Genomic DNA, 21,732 nt, shown 5'->3' with positions numbered 1-21,732 from the left:
AAAAATATGATTTTGCTTTAAGTGGATAAAACCATGTGAAATGTGAGTAGTCATCTACAAAATGGCATAATATGGGTAACATGAGTAAGGCTATGCGTAGTGAAGGGGCTACAAATTGGGGCGTTTTGCGCCGTGTGACGCCTAGTCAGCAAGGGGTGAAAATTTGTTTTTGGGGTGTAATGGTGTAGGGGCTACAATAGTAATATAATAATAATATATACATATATGTATATATCACACACACATGTTAATATAATAATAATATTTTTTTCTTCTTCTTGGACGACATCTACTCCTTGCCCCCGCCCCATTTCGCCCAAATATCGCGCAGGGGGGCGGTGTGCTCTCCCTTTGTCGCCCTTTCTCGCCCAAACTCGCGCCCCATTACGCATAGCCTAAGTTGAGTAACCATCTTAAGATATAAGTGGTGTCAGTCCTCAAAGATCCAAATTTACCACCGCTTTATTTTTTTATCAGAACGTCGCTACAAGCCTAGATGCATGTATTTTAGATTGAAATGTTTAAAATCTGCTTTAGAGGAGTCAATTTTCAACCCAAACGCGACATAAAAAAATTAAAAATAAAACAGTTTTTGAGTTGTGATATATAATTCCCTTAAAACGGATAATGTTTAGTTTGACCTACTAAATTAGACAAGTCGCAATTGGATTGACGTATTAAGTTAAATGGGTTATGTTCAGATTGCCCTATTTCTATTTAGCTGTATTCATTTAACCTACTTTTTACAAGCTACCAACCAACCCAATTTGCACGTCCCGCTTAGTTACACACTTTAGATGTTTGTGCGTTAAGTTTTTTACACAAACAAATACATGGGTTGCTGTATTCGGGTTGAATAATTCAACCAGTCAAACAGACACAATTTACACCTGAAACTTACATACATGGGTGCTTATAGACCGAAAAACCAAAACCTAATTTAGAAGTTTGATATATAAGCATTTAAAAAACAAGGGTGTAGCTCTAAAGTTGTAAGAACAGGTAACAAGGTTAGATCAACGATATCTATATCTATGTATTTCAAGAACATTCGATGCATCAATGTTTCTCGAAACGAACAACAATACAACTAATGTTGTCAGAACTGCCCTTTGCATATGATTCTTGCACAAGTTTCCGACATGCAGCTTCAGCTTCACTTATTTCCTGCACCATACCCACCGCATCCTGCACCAAACAACGCTTGCATTACTTTTTTTTCTATTAAAACCCATTTTGGATAATTATCATATTAATACCATTGTATTATATTACAGATTGTATGATAAACATTTAACATAAATATTTTCAAGTTTTATAAACTCACAAAAATCGACCTGACCCTACCCATTTTTACACACCCAATTCCCTCCATTACCCAACCCACCCTAGTGATTTTGACAATATTATTTACGCATGTAAAACATCCAAAAGCTTGAAACTTGAGATGCAAAAAAGGCAAAAATCTCCGATGATCTGAAGAACCAAAATGATCAAAGTATCACCTAAACAGAAGAGCGAAATCATATGAAATAAAAACTCCAATTATTGTATTATAGAAAATCATCTAGTTAGTTACAAAGTATAAACAAACACGAGCAAAACCATGAAGTCTAGGCAAGAATAAATATTGGTCATAGGAAGTTCAGTAGAGTGCCTTATAGTATGTGTGAGCATGTGTGATTTATAAATTAACAATATGTGATGTGTTTTTATTTGTTCTTGGACTAATTCGCAGAATTACAGCATCACTATACTAACTTACTAAGACGTAAGTGATCGATCCAAAAAATGTTAGAACCAAAGAATGACCTTATCCATAGATCATTTTAACCCACGATAAAAGATTGAGCCATTTATTGTTTGAATTTCAAGAAGAAACAATACCAAACCTATATATTATAAAAAAATTATTTCCTTAAATATAGGAATTTGTGTTGAATTAAAGTCCAAAGAGAAAATGTACCTAATGATCTATAAACAAACACGGTTCTAAAAAGAGCAAGGGACACCGAGTTGATAGGGTCCCCGAAGCCAGGGCGAAGGTGCATCACATAGACGAGGTGAAAAACATTTATATAATTATCTAGAGTTAAATATGGTTTTCTTCCTTGTGGTTGGGCCAAATTAACAGTTTCAATTCATTTTTTCCCATTTCTGTCCACAAGGCTTTAACTACAATTGTTTATCCTGTTTGAAGTAAGGGCATTTCAGACTTTTCACACAAAGTGACTAATTTATTATTAATAGCTGTGTATTTATTCATGATAAGTTATCAAATTGAATTACACTTCAATCTGATCCTTGATGAAATAGATGGAAAAGCCTTGTAGGAGGCAACTGGTTCTCTGTACATTAACAAATACTGAGGACACATCTGACTTACCATCTGGTTGTGCAACAATCGGTGATGGTTTAAGTGATTACATTTGACTACCCAAATGATTATTAAGTTTCTGAATTCTGATGAATTGATGATTGTTAGTTGTATTTAGTTATAATTAGGGTTTTAGCCCATATAGTTGGCTAAAGCCCATGGGCCTTTTATGGGTTGATAGCTAGGGTTTATTTGTGTATAAATAGATGTAGTTGTTTATGTATTTCACACACCTTCAAGTAATAAACATTACTTCACTACAACCATCTTATTCTTTACATGGTATCAGAGCTACGGCTCTCGATCCAAACCCTAGCCGCCATCTGATCCGAACCATAGTCTGACCAGCCCGCTACCAGATCTGAAACGAGCTTTAACCTCGTTATACCTACTGTTTTGTCACGAAATCTTTTTTCGAGACACCTCCTACCATCACCGCCGCCACCATCGTAACCAGCAACCTCCGAAACATCATCCGTCAAAAAATCGCCGCCTGACGCGCCGCCACGCGCCGCCCAGTCGCCGTCACTGTCTCCCACGCGCCGGCGCGTGTGGGCGAGTGACTGGGTTTCCGGTCACCGGATTTTTTCCAGATCTGTTGTTTTTTACTTCCGAAGCTTCCCGTGTTAGTTTTCTGATACGACAACCTTTTTCCGTCTTTCTCGGTTATTGTGTTCAAGTTTTGTTCAAACACTCCAGCTACCAGATCCAATGGAAGCCAAAAAGACCACTGAAAGTCAGATTGCTCCAGGTATTATCAACTACTCTGTTGTCCTTCGCATTCCCGTTAAGCTTGACTCAAAAAATTGGGGTTCGTGGAGTCTCTTTGTCCAAAAGGGTCTTGAAAGTATGGACAAAGACGACCATCTCACTAAACTACCCCCGGACCCGATTACCAAAGAATGGAAAATTGATGATAGCGGAATCCTAATGGCCCAATGGAATGCTATGGATACACAAATCCTTACTATTGCTCAAAACTTTTCCACCGTAAAGGAAATGTGGGATCACCTCTCTTCATCCTTTTCGGCCAAGGAGTCTATCTTTCATGCTTATTCTGTGGTTCAAGCCTATGGTCAGGCCGAGCAAGGTGATTCTACATTTACCGACTATTTCACACGATTTTGCAAACTCCGAGATGAGCTTCGCACTATGTTTCCACCCAATACTGATTTGAAGATTCAGGAGGAGCGAAACGCCAAGATGGATGTCATGACCTTCATTGCCGGGATATCACCTAAGTATTCAAGCGCTCGACCCCTACTGTTGAGCAACTCCGCTGCTACATCTTCAGTTGCATCAACCTTTCATCTGTTACGGGAAATGTATGGTCCTGGTGCAACTCGACCTCCTACTGATACATCGGCTATGTATACATCTACTGGTCGAGGTTCTCATATGACCCACAAAAAGGGTATTGGACGGGGCGGTGGTCTTGTTTGTCACTATTGCAAGGAACCGGGTCATACAAAATGGGACTGTCCGAACCGCCCTCCTGGAAGTCAGCCACCTCCTCGTCCCAAAGCTCGTTTGGCTGCCGCTGGTGAGACTTCAGATCCAACTGCCACTCCCACCTACACAGTTAGCGAAGAAGACTACTGTCGTCTCCAGCAGCTTCTAGCCTCTCAGACTCCTGCTCCTGCTCCGTGTGCCAATACGGCCGATTCAGGTACGCTTTCTAGTCCTTCTTCATCTTGGATTATTGATTCGGGTGCCACTCATCACATGACTGGGAACTCGGGTATTATGTCCAACCTTAATAAAGTCTCCCACCAACCTGTTCGACTGGCTGATGGGTCTTCCTGTACTGAGGGTTGGATCCATTAACACCTCATCCAACTTAAACCTCTCGTCTATTCTATATGTTCCTAAATTTCCCGATAACCTTTGTTCGGTAAGCCAACTTACTAAACAACACAATTGCTTCGCTAAATTTTATCCTACTCACTGTATCTGGACGAACCGTCTGATTGGCACAGGTTTTGAATCTGGAGGCCTCTACCGCTTAACCTTCCCGTCAGGTCCTACATGTTCTACAGCAAATGCTTCAATCAATGAGAACCACTGTCGGTTAGGTCATCCCTCTACAGCGGTTATGAGGCAAATGCATCCAGATTTACCACTTTCGTCTTTTAATTTTCATTGTGAGTCGTGTCAACTTAGTAAACATACCAGGCGTCCCTATCCCCCTAGAGTGTCTAATCGAGTCAGTTTTTGTTTTGAACTTTTGCATTCTAATGTATGGGGACCTTGCCTTACCAAATCTACTTTGGGTTTTGAATATTTTGTTAGCTTTATTGATGACTATTCTCGCACTACTTGGATTTATTTGATGAAAACTCGTAGTGAGGTTTTTTTCATATTTCAAGAATTTAATGCTTATGTTCAAAATCAATTTAACACCACCATTAAAACTTTCCGATCCGATAATGCTAAGGAATATTTTTCCACCGACTTTTCTTCATACTTAAAAAACAACGGCATTATTCATGAATCATCATGTGCATATACATCTCAACAAAATGGTGTGTCCGAACGCAAAAATCGTCACCTATTGGATGTTGCTCGCACACTCATGATCCAATCACGTGTCCCTCATCGTTTTTGGGGAGATGCCGTTCTCACAGCTGCATATCTGATTAACCGCATGCCCACACCCGTTCTTCATGGTAAAACACCGTTTTCTATACTATCTCCCATCGGTACTCCTTTTCCTCTAGCACCTAAAGTCTTTGGTTGCGTTGCCTATGTTCATGACCATCGTCCGAAAACAATCAAACTTAATCCTCGAGCCCTTCGTTGTATCTTTGTTGGTTACTCACGGGTTCAAAAAGGGTATCGGTGCTATAGCCCATCTCTTCACCGACACTTTACTAGTGCCGATGTCACTTTTAATGAGTCATGTCCTTACTTTCCTGAGTGTTCCACTCCTGTTTCTGACCCGTTTCCTGACCTCGATATACCCACATCTCCCTTCATCCCCACCATTCCTGTGTCAATTCCTTCTACCGATCCAATCTCTACTGATTCTGACCCACCGACAGAATCTCCGCCACTGCTTTTCACATATGCTAGGCGAGGTAGGGGTCAAACATCAGCGACACTTGATTCACACCCTAGCCACGACCCCGAAATACCCTCTTATACTCCGTCTACATCTGAGCAATCCACACCTCTCACTAATACATCACCAGATCCAACAACCTCTGATACACCCGTTTATGATCCTCCTGGTGCACCACTTCCCGATATACCTATTTCCTTTCGCAAGGAACCCCGGAAATGTACTCGTTACCCGATCCAGGACTATGTTGCCTACACCCACCTATCTCCTGAATCTCATGCGTACACCACTACCCTTGATTCCTACCTGATTCCCAAAAATGTGACGAGCGCTCTCGCTCATCCAGGCTATGGAAGATGAAATTGGGGCTCTAAAGTCCAATCATACATGGGATCTTGAAACACTTCCTAAAGGGAAGCGTATTGTTGGTTGTCGTTGGGTGTTTACGGTTAAACTACACCCGGACGGCTCCTTACACCACTTAAAGGCTCGTTTGGTAGCAAAAGGGTATTCTCAGGCATATGGCATTGATTACGATGAAACCTTCTCTCCAGTTGCTAAAATGCCATCTGTACGTATTTGTATCGCTCTTGCTGCCATTAATCATTGGCCGCTCCACCAGCTTGATGTCAAGAACGCCTTTCTTAATGGTGTTCTTGAGGAGGAGGTATATATGGAGCAGCCCCAGGGTTCGTTGTTGAGGAGGAGGCCTCGAAAGTTTGCAAACTACGTCGTTCTCTATATGGTCTTAAACAGTCTCCCCGGGCATGGTTTGGTCGATTCTCTAGTGTTATGGGACAGTTTGGGATGACTCGGAGTGCCTACGATCACTCTATCTTCTTTAGACACCAGAAAGGAAAGAGGATTATCGTAGTTGTTTATGTGGATGACATTATAATCACAGGTGATGACGAGGTCGGGATCACCGAACTCAAGCAGTTTCTTCAATCTCAGTTTCAGGTCAGCGACTTAGGTCGATTGAGGTATTTCCTTGGCATAGAAGTATCTCGCTCTCCACAAGGAATACTTCTCTCCCAACGAAAGTATGTCCTTGATATGTTAACTGAATGTGGCTTACTGGGTTGTAAACCTGTTGATACCCCAATGCTTCCTACAAAGAAACTCCTCCCAAAAGAAGGAGATCCAATGAAAGATCCTGAGCGATACAGACGGTTGGTTGGTAAACTTAATTATTTAACCGTCACACGACCGGATATCTCCTTTACTGTCAGTATTCTGAGCCAATTTATGGTTGCACCATACACCGGTCACTGGGATGCTGCCCTTCGTGTCTTAAGATATCTTAAGACCTCACCTGGCTTGGGTATATTATACTCCGACCAGGGTCATTATCGTGTGGGTGCCTTCACGGAAGAAGGAGATGGTCGGATATCAGGGTTCTCAGATGCAGATTGGGCAGGTTGTCCGATTTCTCGACGATCTACCACCGGATATTGTGTGTTTGTTGGAGGAAATCTTGTATCATGGAAGAGTAAGAAGCAACACACGGTTTCCCGGTCGAGTGCCGAATCGGAGTATAGAGCCATGGCAGATGTAACATCAGAGATGACATGGGTTCGTCTTCTCAGAGAGCTCGGGGTTGTTTCTAATGACTTGATGAGGTTACACTGTGATAGTCAGTCAGCCATTCACATAGCCAAGAATCAAGTATTTCATGAGAGGACAAAACATATTGAGGTCGACTGCCACCTTATCAGAGATCGAGTAGTAGGCACACAAACTGATCCTCCTTCCATTCAACCAGTTCATGTGAAGACAAATTTTCAGCTAGCAGACATTCTAACTAAACCGCTCCAGAAAGCTCAGATAGATTTTATTTGTAACAAGTTGGGCATGATTAACATCTATACTCCAACTTGAGGAGGAGTGTTAGTTGTATTTAGTTATAATTAGGGTTTTAGCCCATATAGTTGGCTAAAGCCCATTGGCCTTTTATGGGTTGAAAGCTAGGGTTTATTTGTGTATAAATAGATGTAGTTGTTTATGTATTTCACACACCTTCAAGTAATAAACATTACTTCACTACAATCATCTTATTCTTTACAATGATGATTATGATATTATTTGGTACATGAGACAACCTATTGAAGATGAGACCTGATTTTTAGCTCATGAAATTGACTATCCAGGTGATAATCCAAAGAAAACCCACCCACAAGAAAAAAAATCCCAAAAAAAGAAAACAATGATGATCTTTCGTTTGCAAAGAAGGATTCTTAGGCCCCGTTTGGTTATAAGAATCTATAGGAATTGGAATTTGAGTTAATTCCATTTCAAATTGTGTTTGGTTTAAAAAAGGAAGGAACTGGAATAGATTAAATTCCTTTGAATTCTAATGATTGATAGAATTTAACAATCCTTCTCATATGTGATGGAATTTTAAACATTCCAATGAAATGTTTTAACTTTACAAAAATACCCTTATTTTCACATAATTCAGTTACTTTCTTCTACCTCTATTATCATAGTGAATAACATATGAACATAAATCGATTACAGGGTAACAAAAATTCAGAATCAGACCAAACCAAAATCAGACACAAATATCGTTTGTTGGGAAGAACATAAAGCACATCCAAAATGCATACAAACAAAAAGCAACAAAAATTCAGAGCCGAAAACCAAAATCAGAAACAAAAATTAATTCTGGAAGAACAGAAACCAATTCAAAATCGATTGTGGATGAACGAAACTAACCAAAATTAAAAACAAAACTCATTTGCTGGAAAGAACAGATGCCAACAAAAAAGACGATATTTATAGCGCAACAATTACTTCGCTATAGATGAGACCATAAAAAAAAGCAGCGGTGAGTGTTCATTAAAATTAATTCAATATAGATGAGACCCTATGTGCGATGGTTTGTAAGTGAAGCCAAGAATTAAGGAAGATATCTATAGCGAAACAATTTTTAAGTTAAGACAGAGGAAGGTGTCTGTGTACAATTTTCAAGCCAAGAAAGGGTGGGCTATCATTAAGGATAATGTTGTAAATTTAACCTTATTTACTTTCCAATTCCTCTGATCACTTTACGAACCAAACATAACATTATTTTTTCATTGGAATTAATTCCAATTCCTTGACAAACATTCTGCGAACCAAACGGCCCCTTAATTATCCAGTGAACAACTTTTACATTCAAAAAGTGTGGGTCCCATCAATCGATCAGTTGATAGGATTGGTCAATATGATGAACGACTCATGGATGAAACCGACACATCTAACACGGTTAAATATATGCTATTCAATAGCATGAATGACACAACTCACTAAATGCGATTTAGAAATAATAATACGCAACTAACATGATAAAATAAAAGTTACCAGAAGTTGCAGTCCATGCTTAATCACAACATACTTAACTATTTAAAAACTATAAAACTGTTTCGCTTTGATAATGGGTCATAAACACCATGTGTCAAAACAATTAACCTATTTAAACACACTTTTTAAGTTACGTGCATTGCATCTCGTATATAGATTAAGCGAGTTGAACCCATTTATACATTATTTATCGTGTCATAACTTATAACGTGTCAGCCCGTCTATGACCCAAACAGTTTACTTCAAAAACTAACATGTTTAACTTCTTGTCGGGTCATGTCATGCTACAAGTAGTGTCATAAATTGCTACTTTAAATTTAGATGCATAGAAACTAAAATGCCATCAATGTGAGTGACTAACCTTGTTTGAGAGTACATTCCAAAGCCCATCAGTTGCAAGGATTATAAACTCAACACCATCAATTTCTTCTTCCTGTCATTAAATAATTGGTCCATCATCAATAAATCATTAAAAAAACACATCAAACAAAAGAATCTATAGATATTCTTTTACTTTCTCTTATTTGCTAGAAGTAAAAAAATATGAAATTTCAAAGAATATACGCTCATATAAAAGTAAATCCAATTACTTTATGCGGTTATAGATCGCGTGCTGATATTAAAACTTTGAATACTAAGTTACCTGAATTTCTGGTTCAACTACCACATATGGCTTAAGTAGTTTTGTCTCCAAAAGCACGGGAAACAGCAAGGACCCCACCAACACGCCATGTTCCTGAATTCCAGAAATTAATATATAAATAATCCAGTTTTATGCATTATCTATAACATAATCATCTAGTCAAAGACGTACCTGCCCAAAGGATGAAGCCACCAGCCTGTTCAATACACTCCCGTTCATCACTTCTGTCAGGCTTGTGATCAATTGATAAAGGGATTGCTGCAAAGAAAACAAAACAAAGCATAATTATGCATTAACTCTGTGTTCATGTGATACTTTGATAATGCAGGACTCAAATAGAAGTCCACCAGAGGAAAAAAACTGATGAATGATATCAGAAAACAACAAAATGAGCATGTTGAACCTTAAAGAAGGTGGCATTAATAACAAACAAAATTAGAATACATAGGTTTAGGGGGTGTTTGGGATTCCTTATTTCAACTTCCTTAAACTTTTGGCAATAAGTTATAAGTTACATTAGTGTAACTTATAACTTCTCTCCCTCACAACTTTTAAGTTTTCCAGACACCTTATAATTTTTTAGAAAAGTAATAAGTCATAAAGAGGATGAAATAAGCAATCCCAAATACTCCCTTAAAAAATCACAACCCATACTTATCTTTATCGAACGATGGAAATGATACATGTTTCATTTCATTCTATTACCATAGTAGTTCGGAGTTTATCTTTTCTATTAATGCTATTTTAGGGTATATACTATATATTGATATCTTGTTTTATCAAGTGCAATATAGTTCCGCTGGATACTCTATTCACAGTTTATAAATAATTGATTCCTTAGATATAAAAAAAAATTTAAAAAGGTGACTTAGGAGAATGAATGCACTTTGGACAGTGTTCAGCCTGTTTCTCACCCATCCTAAAACATAAACCAATGTCCCAACCTAAAAAATTTATTGGTAAACAGGACAAATTCCAAACTAAATGTTGAGATCTAAAAAAACCTATTTCATCTTCAAGTTCACACATATAATAAATGCATATTCGTTTCGTTAGCTTAATGATGATACAATATCAAAACGTGTAGCTGGTGTCGGTAATAAAGGTTTTCCTTGTTTGGATCTTTGACGTGTTTCCTTTCATGAATCCGTTGACATTTAAAAACATAACCGACCCCACAAAGAATTAAAGCAGAAAACCAATACGTCGGTTTTTACATTAAACACACTAACAGGATAGAAACAAAAATTTCTTACAATCTTACATGCTTATTACAACATGCGAGTATTCGGCCCTCACTGAAATTGTCAACGAAAACTGTGTTGGGAAGGTTTTTGATGTGTATTTGGTTTGTTTTATGCATTTAGTGCAGAAATTTTAGTTGTATAGATTGTCGCTGATACACTTCATGTTGTTTTGTCGAAGTATAATATCTAAAATAAGAAATCCTTCTACCAAATTAGGTTATTTAAAGAGTCATATCTGTTAGATTCTTAAAAAAGTGAGACAAATAAATTTTATAGGTTTGAAAAAAGTAACTGATAAGAAACAAATGGTACTAAATCCAGTAGCTAAGTCAACCAACTAACCTGTGCCAGACCTGGAAGCAACAACTCGGGAATCTCCAACATTTGCTACCAGAATCTTGTCGCCAATGATCACATCTGTTGATGCAGTTGATCCAGCATCTCTTTGCTGAGGATTTTCTCCATTAAGGTAATCATCATCTGTCTGTTTGAACGCTTCAACTGCCAACCAATCAACATGATTCACCACCAAAACAAACATATCAAAACAGATACTACAATTACAACTCAAACCAACTGAAAAGTGACAAAATCAAGTTCAATATACCAATAGCAGTCTTTGTCTTTCATAAAATCTGGATGTGCGCTTAAGTTCTTAAAAAGAGTGTTCTTAAGATACTCTGCAGTTCTTGAACCACCATGACCTATATACATACATCACAATATCATATAACCAAACTTTTCAGTCCGTTACATTTTTCCCAAACGTAACTTAAAAGCTGACCATCAAAAACACCAAAGAAGGCAACCATTTGACCATCAACTTCTGATATTGTTGTTTCCATGTAATCCTCTATCGACGCCCTTTTCCCCTTCAAACTCGCATATCCATAGCTAAATCCAGCAGTTTTGCTTCCAGTCAAAAAACTACATACACAAATACACATCTAATTACTAATTACCTATAAGTTAGCAAATCCATTAACAAAATTTAACACACTCAGGATGTAAGAGTGGTCGGCTTGCACCCTCACCCTCCGGCGAAGGTGTTCCCGCCTACCCACTCTCTTTCTGTCTCTCCTCACCACACTCAAACACCCCTCTCTCTCTCTCTCATCTCATTTCTTCAGGTTGTAACGCCCGTGGAAGCTACCATCGATGTGATTTAACCGCAAACCTGAGCTCCACCCGCACCACCATTAACAATCTTATGCTAAAATTGAATCACATAAACCATCTGATACAGTATCAATAAACTAAGTGTCCAAGTGTTGATGATAAGAACATCACAATCAATTATAAACTAAAAGGAAATAAATTAGGTTTAAATCCGTAATCAATTAAAAAAAACTCTTAATAACCAAAATTAGGTTAACCTAAATGCATAAAATCATAACGAAAGGTGAAATTGTAATTGTAATAATATATATATATATATATACCTAATTCCACCGCCACTGTCTAGGGCATCAGGATCCTTGGAGAGAACCGCAATTGCGGGAGATTGTTCCTCTTTCGTTTCGGTTAGGGCTTCGGCGATTGGTTTCGGATTGGAGGCATCAGTAACAGGAATAGGAGGTTGGTTTGATGGCGGAGGAGCGGTGGCGGTGGTGGAATCGGTGGCGTCCATAATGATTAGTGATGATGATGCATCGAAAGGAAGAAAATGATATTTATTTATTTATGATATGATATGATGAGTGGTGTATTCAAGCATTGATTTTATCGATCATCATTTCACTTTTGTTTTATCCATGCTTTTATTTTCCAACGTTTTTTTGGTTTCTTATCATTTTCAAATGAAATTATGTGAATCATGAAAACCCAATTTTGGTAATTATTTATTTTTCTTTTGTTTAATATGATATAAGAATGTTTATTATTGTTTTGATTTACATTGAAATCATATAATTTAATTCACTTTTATCTTTATTATTTTTTATTACCGTGTCTCTACGGTAAATTTTGTTAGGGAAGGCGAATCACCTAACTCAGAGGTCTGAGCTCAGACGAGTTTCCATAGCAATCCCCCACCCCTTCAAGTTGTGTTTCCGATTTTGTTTTGCGGGTTTCATAACCCACCATAGGCTGTGAGAATTATTACGATTTCCAAATTAAGATAAACTTGCATTGTTACCCGCGCGTTGCGGCGGGCTAGTGGTGCTAATTTGTATGATTTTAAATATCATTTTTATTTTGTGCTACTTAGGTTTACATCCAATTTGGCATAATGACATTTACATTTATTGTTTTTGAAAATTTGAAACTGCTCAAACGGTACTAATAATAAACCCAACATTTGAGTGAAAAATCATAACTTAAATGTGTAGGTGTACATCATTTTCCTTTTCGTCGGTTTGCAAAAATGTGTCAAGTGGTTGTGTCGCCTGGTTAATATATTTATCGAAACCCTGTACACATTTTTAAAATAATGCATATTAAAGAGAAAAGTAAATAAAATTAGTTGTAAAATAAACTAATAATTAATTTAAATTATGTGTTTACAGCGTCTACTTGTATTAATAATCAGCACAACAATAATCAATCAAAAATAAGCAGCAAAATGTTTTAAAGATTCGGAAGGGATTGGATATAAAAATTTGAATTTTAATAAACAGTTTTCATTATAAATACTAAGACAATGGGTCGAATTAATATTATAAAATGAAGGTCAGAATAATTTTTCATCATCTTTCATTATTTATTCTTGTCATCCTTCCTAATCGAATATAAAAAAGAACGCATCTTTTATCTAGTGTTATTTATCAGCTATACATTTAAATTCAGATTTCATTTTGCAACATGTAACATGAAAATTCAGATTTCATTTTGCAACATGTAACATGAAAATATTGTTACTGTCATTCGATATATCACAATTAAACTCGAGATTGTTTCATTAGTGTTTGTTTCTTTCAAAATACCGTCCAGATTCTAGCAACTCCACAGCTCATCTAGTCCAGAATTATCTCATAACTCCAACTGAATAGTATACAATAAATCTAAATGATAAAGCAACATATAAAAATGGCATTTATAGTTCTCTAAAACAACCGTAAATGCCTAATAATTGGCTTTGAAGTTCCTTCAGTTGAAAAGTTATGTTTTTTAATTACTTGCCCATTCCTCTAAGCCATGGGCCTTCCGACTGAAAACAAAGTTAGTTTTAGTTTTGAGTCCAAGTATCAATAGATAATGAATAAATAGAGAAAATATTGATTCTTTTATATATAACACAAACCGAACTATATGTGGGATATCTCAATCCGTGAGTTAACGGTCATCCTGGTTCAGGTGTTAAAACAGCTGTAAGAAGAATTGATACGGATCAATGGGCCACAATGGTACGTTTCAAGCTACGTAAGAATTGATATGGTCCACAATGGTACGTTTCAAGCTACGTAAGAATTGATACGGGCCACAACGGTATATCTCGGTCGCATTTAATTGACAAATTAATAAGAATATCATATTTTTTATTTAGTTATTAAGCTTAATATGAAGATAACAAAATGTATACACACATATGATATGTTTATTTGATTGATAATCATTAGATTTTACAAATGAACTTTAAATCGGTAGTTATTGGGTGTAATCCCTTAAGCGAATGGTGTGATTTTTGGGTATATAACTGCCCAAAATTTTAGGTTATAACGCGACTAAACCCAAAAGGTAAAAATGCAATTAACGGCAGAAGATTAAAAAAAATGCTGCTTTGAAAACATACATGTTGATAAAACCAACTATTTTATCAATCAATAAAACAATGTTTCCCGTGTAAGCTTCTCCCTTGACCATCATTACAAACCCTATTCAGACATACTTCTACAACACAACGAAATCCAATAAGCCAAACCCCATTTAGACATCAATACACTATTTTTATAATTTTATACCCTAAACAAAATACTTAAAATACATCTCCATTAGACCATGAATAAAAGATTGTTACATACTGGACAAAGTACATCAATCAATATTTGTCACCATCCACCAACTTTAGAGAAGCAAGAGTAAGGAAAATTAACTGTGCTTTGCATTGAACTTATTGGTTGTTCCGTGTATCGCGTATGAAACCATAATAACATGTTAATCTCAGAAAATCTAAGCCCTTTTGTTTTACATCCTTTCTTAAAGAAGTAAAAATAAAAAAGCGGAAGCGGTTGAATCCTGGAATGTCGTTCAATGCATGAAAACAGCATTCTGATTGGAATTGGAAACACACGTATATATTGAATCTATCGGTTTCTTCCTATTGATGAAGCGATGTGATAGTTGACCGAAAGCAACCATGATTATTCCGGCCAGGACATCGAAAACAAATAAAAAATTTCACATTTTGCATCCTTAGTTATATGCCAACCATGATTCAATGATATCAAACGAAAAAAGACGTATAGTTATGCATATGTTAGTAAAAATACGTCGCCGGCCGGAGTGGCACCGAACCCTCCACTTGTTCCACATAACATGTCTTCGGCTGGAGGGCCACAAGACCAACCGGACCCCCCCTGTTTCCATCGATGTTTAGAAATCTCCATCACCTTCCGGTAGCGGGTGCCGGTTAAGGTCCAGAGTCTTATAACGTTTCGTGCTCCGCCAACGCCCGGTCATCTTCGGTGAAGAGAATGGAGGGATATGGCAATGTATTTATAGGTCGGGAGTGGCGGTTATTATTAATTAATTAATTGCAGTTAAAGTTGGTTATGGAATACAGTCACGACGTTTTGATTATCGGTTTTTTGTTTTCTAAAGGTGTCATCAAGTTGAAACTATATTAAATTTGATTGAAAATATATGGAAACTAATCGGGTCCTAAAAAGTAAATATGCTTATATTGATGGTAACTACCAATACCAATTTAATTATATGTTTGTAAGGCCCGGTTTTGTTTATTTAAGTCTTTCGTATTTGTTCAGTTTAGTTTACATTTTCATTCGTTTACGTTTATATGTATTGGGCCCGAGGCCTTGTGTACTTGAAACCCATTGGGCATTTAGTAATGAGATGGGTGTATAGCATACTCACATATATAATGTGTGTGTATGGAATACACCAACTAACCCTTTGCAAAACAATTATCTAAGTAACCAAAAACTCTCTCAACTCTCTTTCTTTCTTCCAAGTTTCGGCTCCACCATACCCACACACAAGATCCGAGATCTCGGTCCAACTAGTTGTTTCCGCCAACTTGTTGTGAGGTTGATCCAAGAACAACTAGTATTTAGTTTGTTGTGTTGTTTGATCCGGTTTCGGGACCTACAATTGGTATCAGAGCTTTCGGGCTCTACTAGTTGTAGATCTTGGGTCACAACCTTGGATTTTGGTCTTGTGTGTATGTAAAAACGGATTTTTTGAGAAAATAAGTGTGTTTTGGGTTGTTGTGTTCTTGAAGTTCTTAAGATATTTAAGTTGTTCATGTTCAACAAGATGGTTTAAAGTTGTTAAAGTGGTTGGTTTTGGTGTGTGAATCTCAAAACATTTGTGTTTGTAGTGTTTTGCATGTATTTGGGTTGGTTTGAGAAAGGTGATAGAAAGTGAGTTGGTGACATTCCAAAAGAGGAATTCAAATACTTTTGTCACTTGAATACTTTTGTCACTTGAATACAATTGTATTCAAGTAAATTATATTCAAATCCTTTATCACTTGAATACAATTGTTCATTTGAATACAATTGTTATTTGAATACAATTGATCTAAGTAAATTGTGTTCAAATCCAAGCTTCCGAGTTCTAAGTAAATTGTATTCAAATCCTTCATTATTTGAATACAATTGATCCAAGTAAATTGTATTCAAATCCAAGCTTCCGAGTTCTAAGTAAATTGTATTCAAATCCTTCATTATTTGAATACAATTGATCCAAGTAAATTGTATTCAAATCCTTCATCGTTTGAATACAATTGTTATTTGAATACAATGCTCATTTGAATACAATTGGTCATTTGAATACTTTGGACTTCGCTATTGAGCAGTTTTTGTTTTAAGAGTGTTTGATCTTGAAGAAAAGGGTTGATCAGTTGACTGTTGACTTTGATAAAAAAAACTTTATTATTTTTACTTAGTCTTCTGTTAAACCCTATTCAGGTGTGAGTGAAACATGGCAAACCCTATTCCTACAAGTGCTGAAGCCGTGCAATATATGATGTTTGAGAACGAGGCCGGAACCACCTTTAAGCCTCCAAAATTGATGAAATGGGACTGTGATTTTGATGAGTTTAAGTGGAGGTTTTACAACTATCTCAAGATCATCGATTACAATCTTATTAGACCTATTGAACATGGTCCACACCGTCCTACGACAACTGGTACTGATGGTGTGGTTCCCAAAACAACAGTTAACTACAATGATGATGATCGAAGGATGCTTGCTGAAGATCAAAAGGCTTTTGGTATCCTAACTGTATCCCTTTCACGAGAAATTGCATTGACACTGAGAGACTACACCACTGCTAAGGGTCTATGGGATGCCTTAGTGAACAAATTTGAAGGGAACCTGGAAATGAAAAACAGCCGCAAAGGAATGTTGAAGGGAGAGTTTAACATGTTTAACTACATTCAAGGAGAATCAATTGATAGTCTCATCTCAATATTTGAAACATTGATTACAAAAATCAACAGTGCGAAAATTGAAGTCGAGCAAATTGAGATCAACGATAAGCTTCTTAACTCTCTCCCTTACTCATGGAGTAGCAGCGTTATCACCATCAGGGGAACTTCCGACCTTCAACTCATGAGTTTGTCTGATTTAACCTCAGTTATCAAGTCATTCGTGATGGATGAGAAGCTAAGGATGAACAATCACATAAGTTCTCTCTCAAAGGCAGGTATGGCAACTGGAACAGGTGTGAGTTCAGCATTCTTAAGTCATTCGAACTCCACTACTCAAAATCCAAGTTCAACCCTCAAGAATGCTGGTGTATCTCAAGCTTCATCAAGTTCAAACTCAAGCTCCTTTCAATCTGATGTTGATCAAGCCGTTGCACAAGCACTTAAAGCTCACGGAATCAAGCCAAACCCAATCACTCCCGCTTACTCTGCTTCAAAGCCCCTCTCTGCTGATGACTCAAATGTAGCCTTGTTTCATGCGTTTATGGCAAGTCATGAGGAGTTGTTACAAGGAAAGCTACTTCCTCCTTCGTTTAAACAAGGAGATCTTCCCGAGATCAACAAGTATGATCTCAAGAAAATGGATATCAAATACCAGATGGCCATGGCCATTCATCATGCCACAAACTTTATGAAGAAGTACGGGAAGAATAGCTTCAAGGATGATGGGAAGAATCTGGGTTTTGAAAAAGATAAGCTTCGTTGCTACAGCTGTGGGGAGCCAGGTCACTTCGCTCGTGAATGCACGAATCCTCCAATGGCTATGGGAGAGATCAAGATCACCGAAATGTCTGACAATGAGAGTGCTAAGAAGTCTGGTAAGAGAATCATCCCAAACTATTCCTCAAAGCAAAGGATCCCAAGGATAAATCAAGGAAACTCAACAAATGGGAACTTCGAGTCGAGCGCTAAGGCAATGGTTGCTAGAAATGTCGAGTCAATTGTGCCTGACTGGGAAGGGGATAAATTTGAAGAATTAAAGAATCCTCTGAACTTTGCTGGGATAGCATTCACTGATGAGGCTGGTACTTCTTCAAGCAACCCTAATGGAATTCCTACACCTGCCTCGCTCATTCCCGAGGTACACAAACTTTGCTCTCAAGAATGTATTGATAAAGTTATTCACTATAGAAACCATAATGCTAAAATTCTTGAACAAATTGAAAGCATTATAGTTCAAAATGATGATCTTAAAAAGGCTGCTAAGATTTACACTACTAGAATTAACACTCATGGTAATGATATGACCGATCTTAGGGAACAAGTTTCAATTGCTAGAAATTTAGCGAAGCGTCATGAAAATCAATTAGTTGAACTAAACGCTAAAATTGTTAAATTAGAAATTGATTTAACCCAAAAGAAGATTGCCATAGAAAACTTTGAATTAGCCACCGAAAAGCTGAACAAGCTTATTGGGTCACAAATGGAATTAAGATTAAAGACTGGTTTAGGTTATGATTGTTCTGTTGTACCTCCACCGTTTAACAATAACTATACTAGCGTTCCTCATCTTGATTTTAATTCTCCTCCTGAGGAAGAAATGGTCTATGGTATTGGTCATGTGCCCATATCAAAGACATTTGTTCCTGCAGCTCCCAAGACTGTTATTTCAGCTAATTCTTCAGTTAATCCTAATAATGATTCATCTTCTGTAGCAGGTTGTGTAGAAGAAAGTGGGTGTATGGAAACAAACATGGGGTTTGGAGATAAAAACTTGCTTTTTGATTCATCTATTAACTACCCTGTCTGTAATAATATTGTTTCCAAAAATATTTTGAACAATGATGTATCTGATGAGAGTGTTCATGTTGGCACGCCTCTTGAAAATGAAAATGAAGTTTCTATTTCAGATAGTGATTGTGAAACTATTTTTGATGAAACCATTATGGATAGAACTGTGCATGAAAAGATCTCTGTGAATACTAAGCTACCCAGTTGCTCATCAAAAGATTGTAAAGTTGAGGAAACTAAAATTAATGAAAATCGTTTTGAAAATGAAAAGGCAAGTACATCTGGTAAATATGTGCCACCTCATAGAAACAATTTTTATCAATCCACAAATCAATATTATCAACCTCAACTATACAATCAATTTGATAATAGCTACTATGGTTACTATTCACAAGGTTATGTTAACTCTTTCTATACAAATGTTTTTTATGATCGGGGTCATAGATCTGACAGCTTGTTTTTTCCCGTACAACCATCTCCTTATTCGCCACAACCCATGTATTATCATTCTGACGGTTTCTCAGGGAAGATAGAAGAAAGTTGTGTTTTGTGTGTGGTAACCCTTCTCACCTTGCAAGACATTGCAAGAACTGGCATGATATGAAAAGGAAAATGAACAGTCGGTTTAATCAATTCAGATCCAGAGTTAAACCAAGCTCAAGGAATAGAAATGATCAACCTGACAGTTATGCCAGTGAAATGGACGTGAGATCCAAAAGTAAAAAGAATGAAAAACCTCCTTTTTGGATAACCAGGAAGGAGAGAGCAAAAAGGAATTCAAAGACCGACAAGTCTGAGAATTCATCAAAAAGAAAGCAGAAAAGACATCCAAAGATTGAAAAATCTGAGGATGTTGTTTTAAAACCAAGAAGGAGACAATCTCGAAAAACTTTTAAAAACAGGAAACCTGCTCGTGCATGGAATCCTAAGGACTACTCTTCTGACTCTGACACGTCCCACAACTTCATAAACAACAATGAGAAAAGGACATTTGACCCTCCCGAGACAACTAAGTCTCGGGAACCTGTATCTAATTAAACTGTTAATGTGTAGGGTCAGCCAAGACGTTCTGTAAATAGTATATGGTATTTAGATAGCGGCTGTACCCGACACATGACAGGAGACGAATCCTTGCTATTTGACATTAAACCGTTCGATGGCGGATACGTTTCTTTTGCTGGAGATATGGGTGGAAATTTTTCAAAACAAGGAAAAGTGTCAAATGGAGTCCTGACATATGAAGATGTCAACTTGGTGGAACAACTAAACCACAACTTGCTTAGCATCTCTCATATCTGAACCGAAAGCTTGTCATAATAGAACGGGTCGATACTGATGACAACTATGCAGACCTGTTTACTAAAGCCTTTGATCGTGCCAGATTTTTGTTTCTCGTTGAGTCACTTGGCATGATCTCTTTTGTACAAAGTTAAGTTTTAATTTTTTTGTTTTATGTTTCTTAGAGAAGAAGAAACGTAGGGTTTTATGAAAATAAACTAAAGGTTTATGATAATACTTGTAACTAAAGGTTTTAAAGTAAAGAATAAATAATCGAGGTGGCGATTATAAAACAAGACTAAAGGTCTTAAGCCGGATTGTATATCCGACTAACAAATGGTTATACTCGTATTATAGGTGCGAGAAGCAACGGGAAAGACCCTCAGACGGTGTTTGAAGCCGATCCAAATTAAAAAGGTGAATACGCCCCAAACTTTTAAACTTGTTTTCAAACGAGTCAAACGTGTTATATGAAAAAGTTTACATGAGACTACGTGTCTCTAAAACATTTAGTATACGTTTGTCTGGATCCTTACATATGTGGTAAAATGCGGTGGGCACATCGCACCACGCTTGGTCACGACCTCCGGCCACGATGGGCCGGACCTAAGTACGTCCGAATGAGACTGACCATGTGTATATATATGGTACCTAATTATGTCGAAACGCTGCGGTGTTTAGCTGGGGTGACTAGTGTAGAGACTTGAGTTTATAAATTGTATTGTTTTAACTTGATTATTACTAAGCCAAGATGGGCCAAGACTTACGTGGTCTTGAGGGGTGATCAAGTAAAAGAAAATATTTTAGCGTCATCATATTCACCAGCATTCGTTGCTGACGTATTTTCTTAACATTTTGCAGGTAATCAAGAATAGGGCTTGAAGAACGAAGTGCTCATGATTCCGATGGCTCGGATATTTTGTTAACTTAAATAATAAAAGATGGTGGTTTTGTAAATTATAAACAAGTAAACCTTAAATGGAACTTTCGTTCCATCTTTTGTAATATAAATATTTACAACTTTAATCCACATGTTTTATAAGTCTTCCGCTATTTAACCGTAACTCTGATTTATATACAAAAAGTAGTACCAACTGTTGGTCGCACTCCTAGGCCTTAGACGTGGGTGTGACAGGTTGGTATCAGAGCCATAGATCTTAGTGAATTGGGTATTAAAAGATAATACCCAAGCTTCGATCCAAGCATAGGAAAAATATTTATACTTGTTTATTTTAATAGGGATAAGAATGGTTGGTAACCCTTTCTTTCCTTCTCCTCATTCTAAACCGCCCAACATTAGATGTCTTTCAAAGAATTAATGGAAGGTTATGATCATGAAGCAAAAAGAGCCGGAATCTGCTACTCATTTCCAAAAGACAACATGAGCGAGGACTACTATGAAACATTCTTCAATCCCGACGTAGAGCATGATCTAA

General features: G+C 37.2%; 1 protein-coding gene and 1 pseudogene across 2 annotated transcripts; one reads left to right on the top strand and one right to left on the bottom strand.

Annotated features, from left to right (window-relative positions):
* Positions 1-926: 926 nt before the first annotated feature.
* LOC143555460 (putative protein phosphatase 2C 11) lies at positions 927-12,320 on the bottom strand (annotated as a pseudogene). Its single transcript, XR_013139209.1, has 8 exons — positions 12,119-12,320; positions 11,461-11,603; positions 11,284-11,380; positions 11,019-11,177; positions 9,601-9,687; positions 9,430-9,522; positions 9,148-9,219; positions 927-1,188 (listed from the first exon to the last, which is right to left on the bottom strand). The product of XR_013139209.1 is annotated as a putative protein phosphatase 2C 11 (transcript).
* A 4,458-nt stretch (positions 12,321-16,778) lies between these two features.
* On the top strand, positions 16,779-20,317 carry LOC143555454 (uncharacterized). The gene is made up of 3 exons (XM_077044997.1): positions 16,779-18,837; positions 18,880-19,031; positions 20,072-20,317. Exons 1-3 carry the CDS (start codon positions 16,779-16,781, stop codon positions 20,315-20,317), a joined length of 2,457 nt encoding a protein of 818 aa, XP_076901112.1.
* The last annotated feature ends 1,415 nt before the right edge of the window (positions 20,318-21,732 follow it).

The sequence above is a fragment of the Bidens hawaiensis genome, unplaced genomic scaffold (genome assembly GCF_021521415.1).
Source record: "Bidens hawaiensis isolate Kalapana, Puna unplaced genomic scaffold, B.hawaiensis_p1.1 tig00018132_1, whole genome shotgun sequence".
In the NCBI taxonomy this organism is placed as follows: domain Eukaryota; kingdom Viridiplantae; phylum Streptophyta; class Magnoliopsida; order Asterales; family Asteraceae; genus Bidens; species Bidens hawaiensis.
The sequence above is the reverse complement of the archived record's forward strand: the minus strand, read 5'-3'. Positions and strand labels throughout refer to the sequence as shown.

Bases quoted from the DNA above. Each gene is read 5' to 3' on its own strand.
- LOC143555454 (XM_077044997.1), top strand. From the start codon at position 16,779: ATGGCAAACCCTATTCCTACAAGTGCTGAAGCCGTGCAATATATGATG. The intron at 18,838-18,879 runs GTATTGGTCATG...TTGTTCCTGCAG, and splicing joins TGAGGAAGAAATGGTCTATG to CTCCCAAGACTGTTATTTCA. The intron at 19,032-20,071 runs GTCTGTAATAAT...GTTAATGTGTAG, and splicing joins ATTCATCTATTAACTACCCT to GGTCAGCCAAGACGTTCTGT.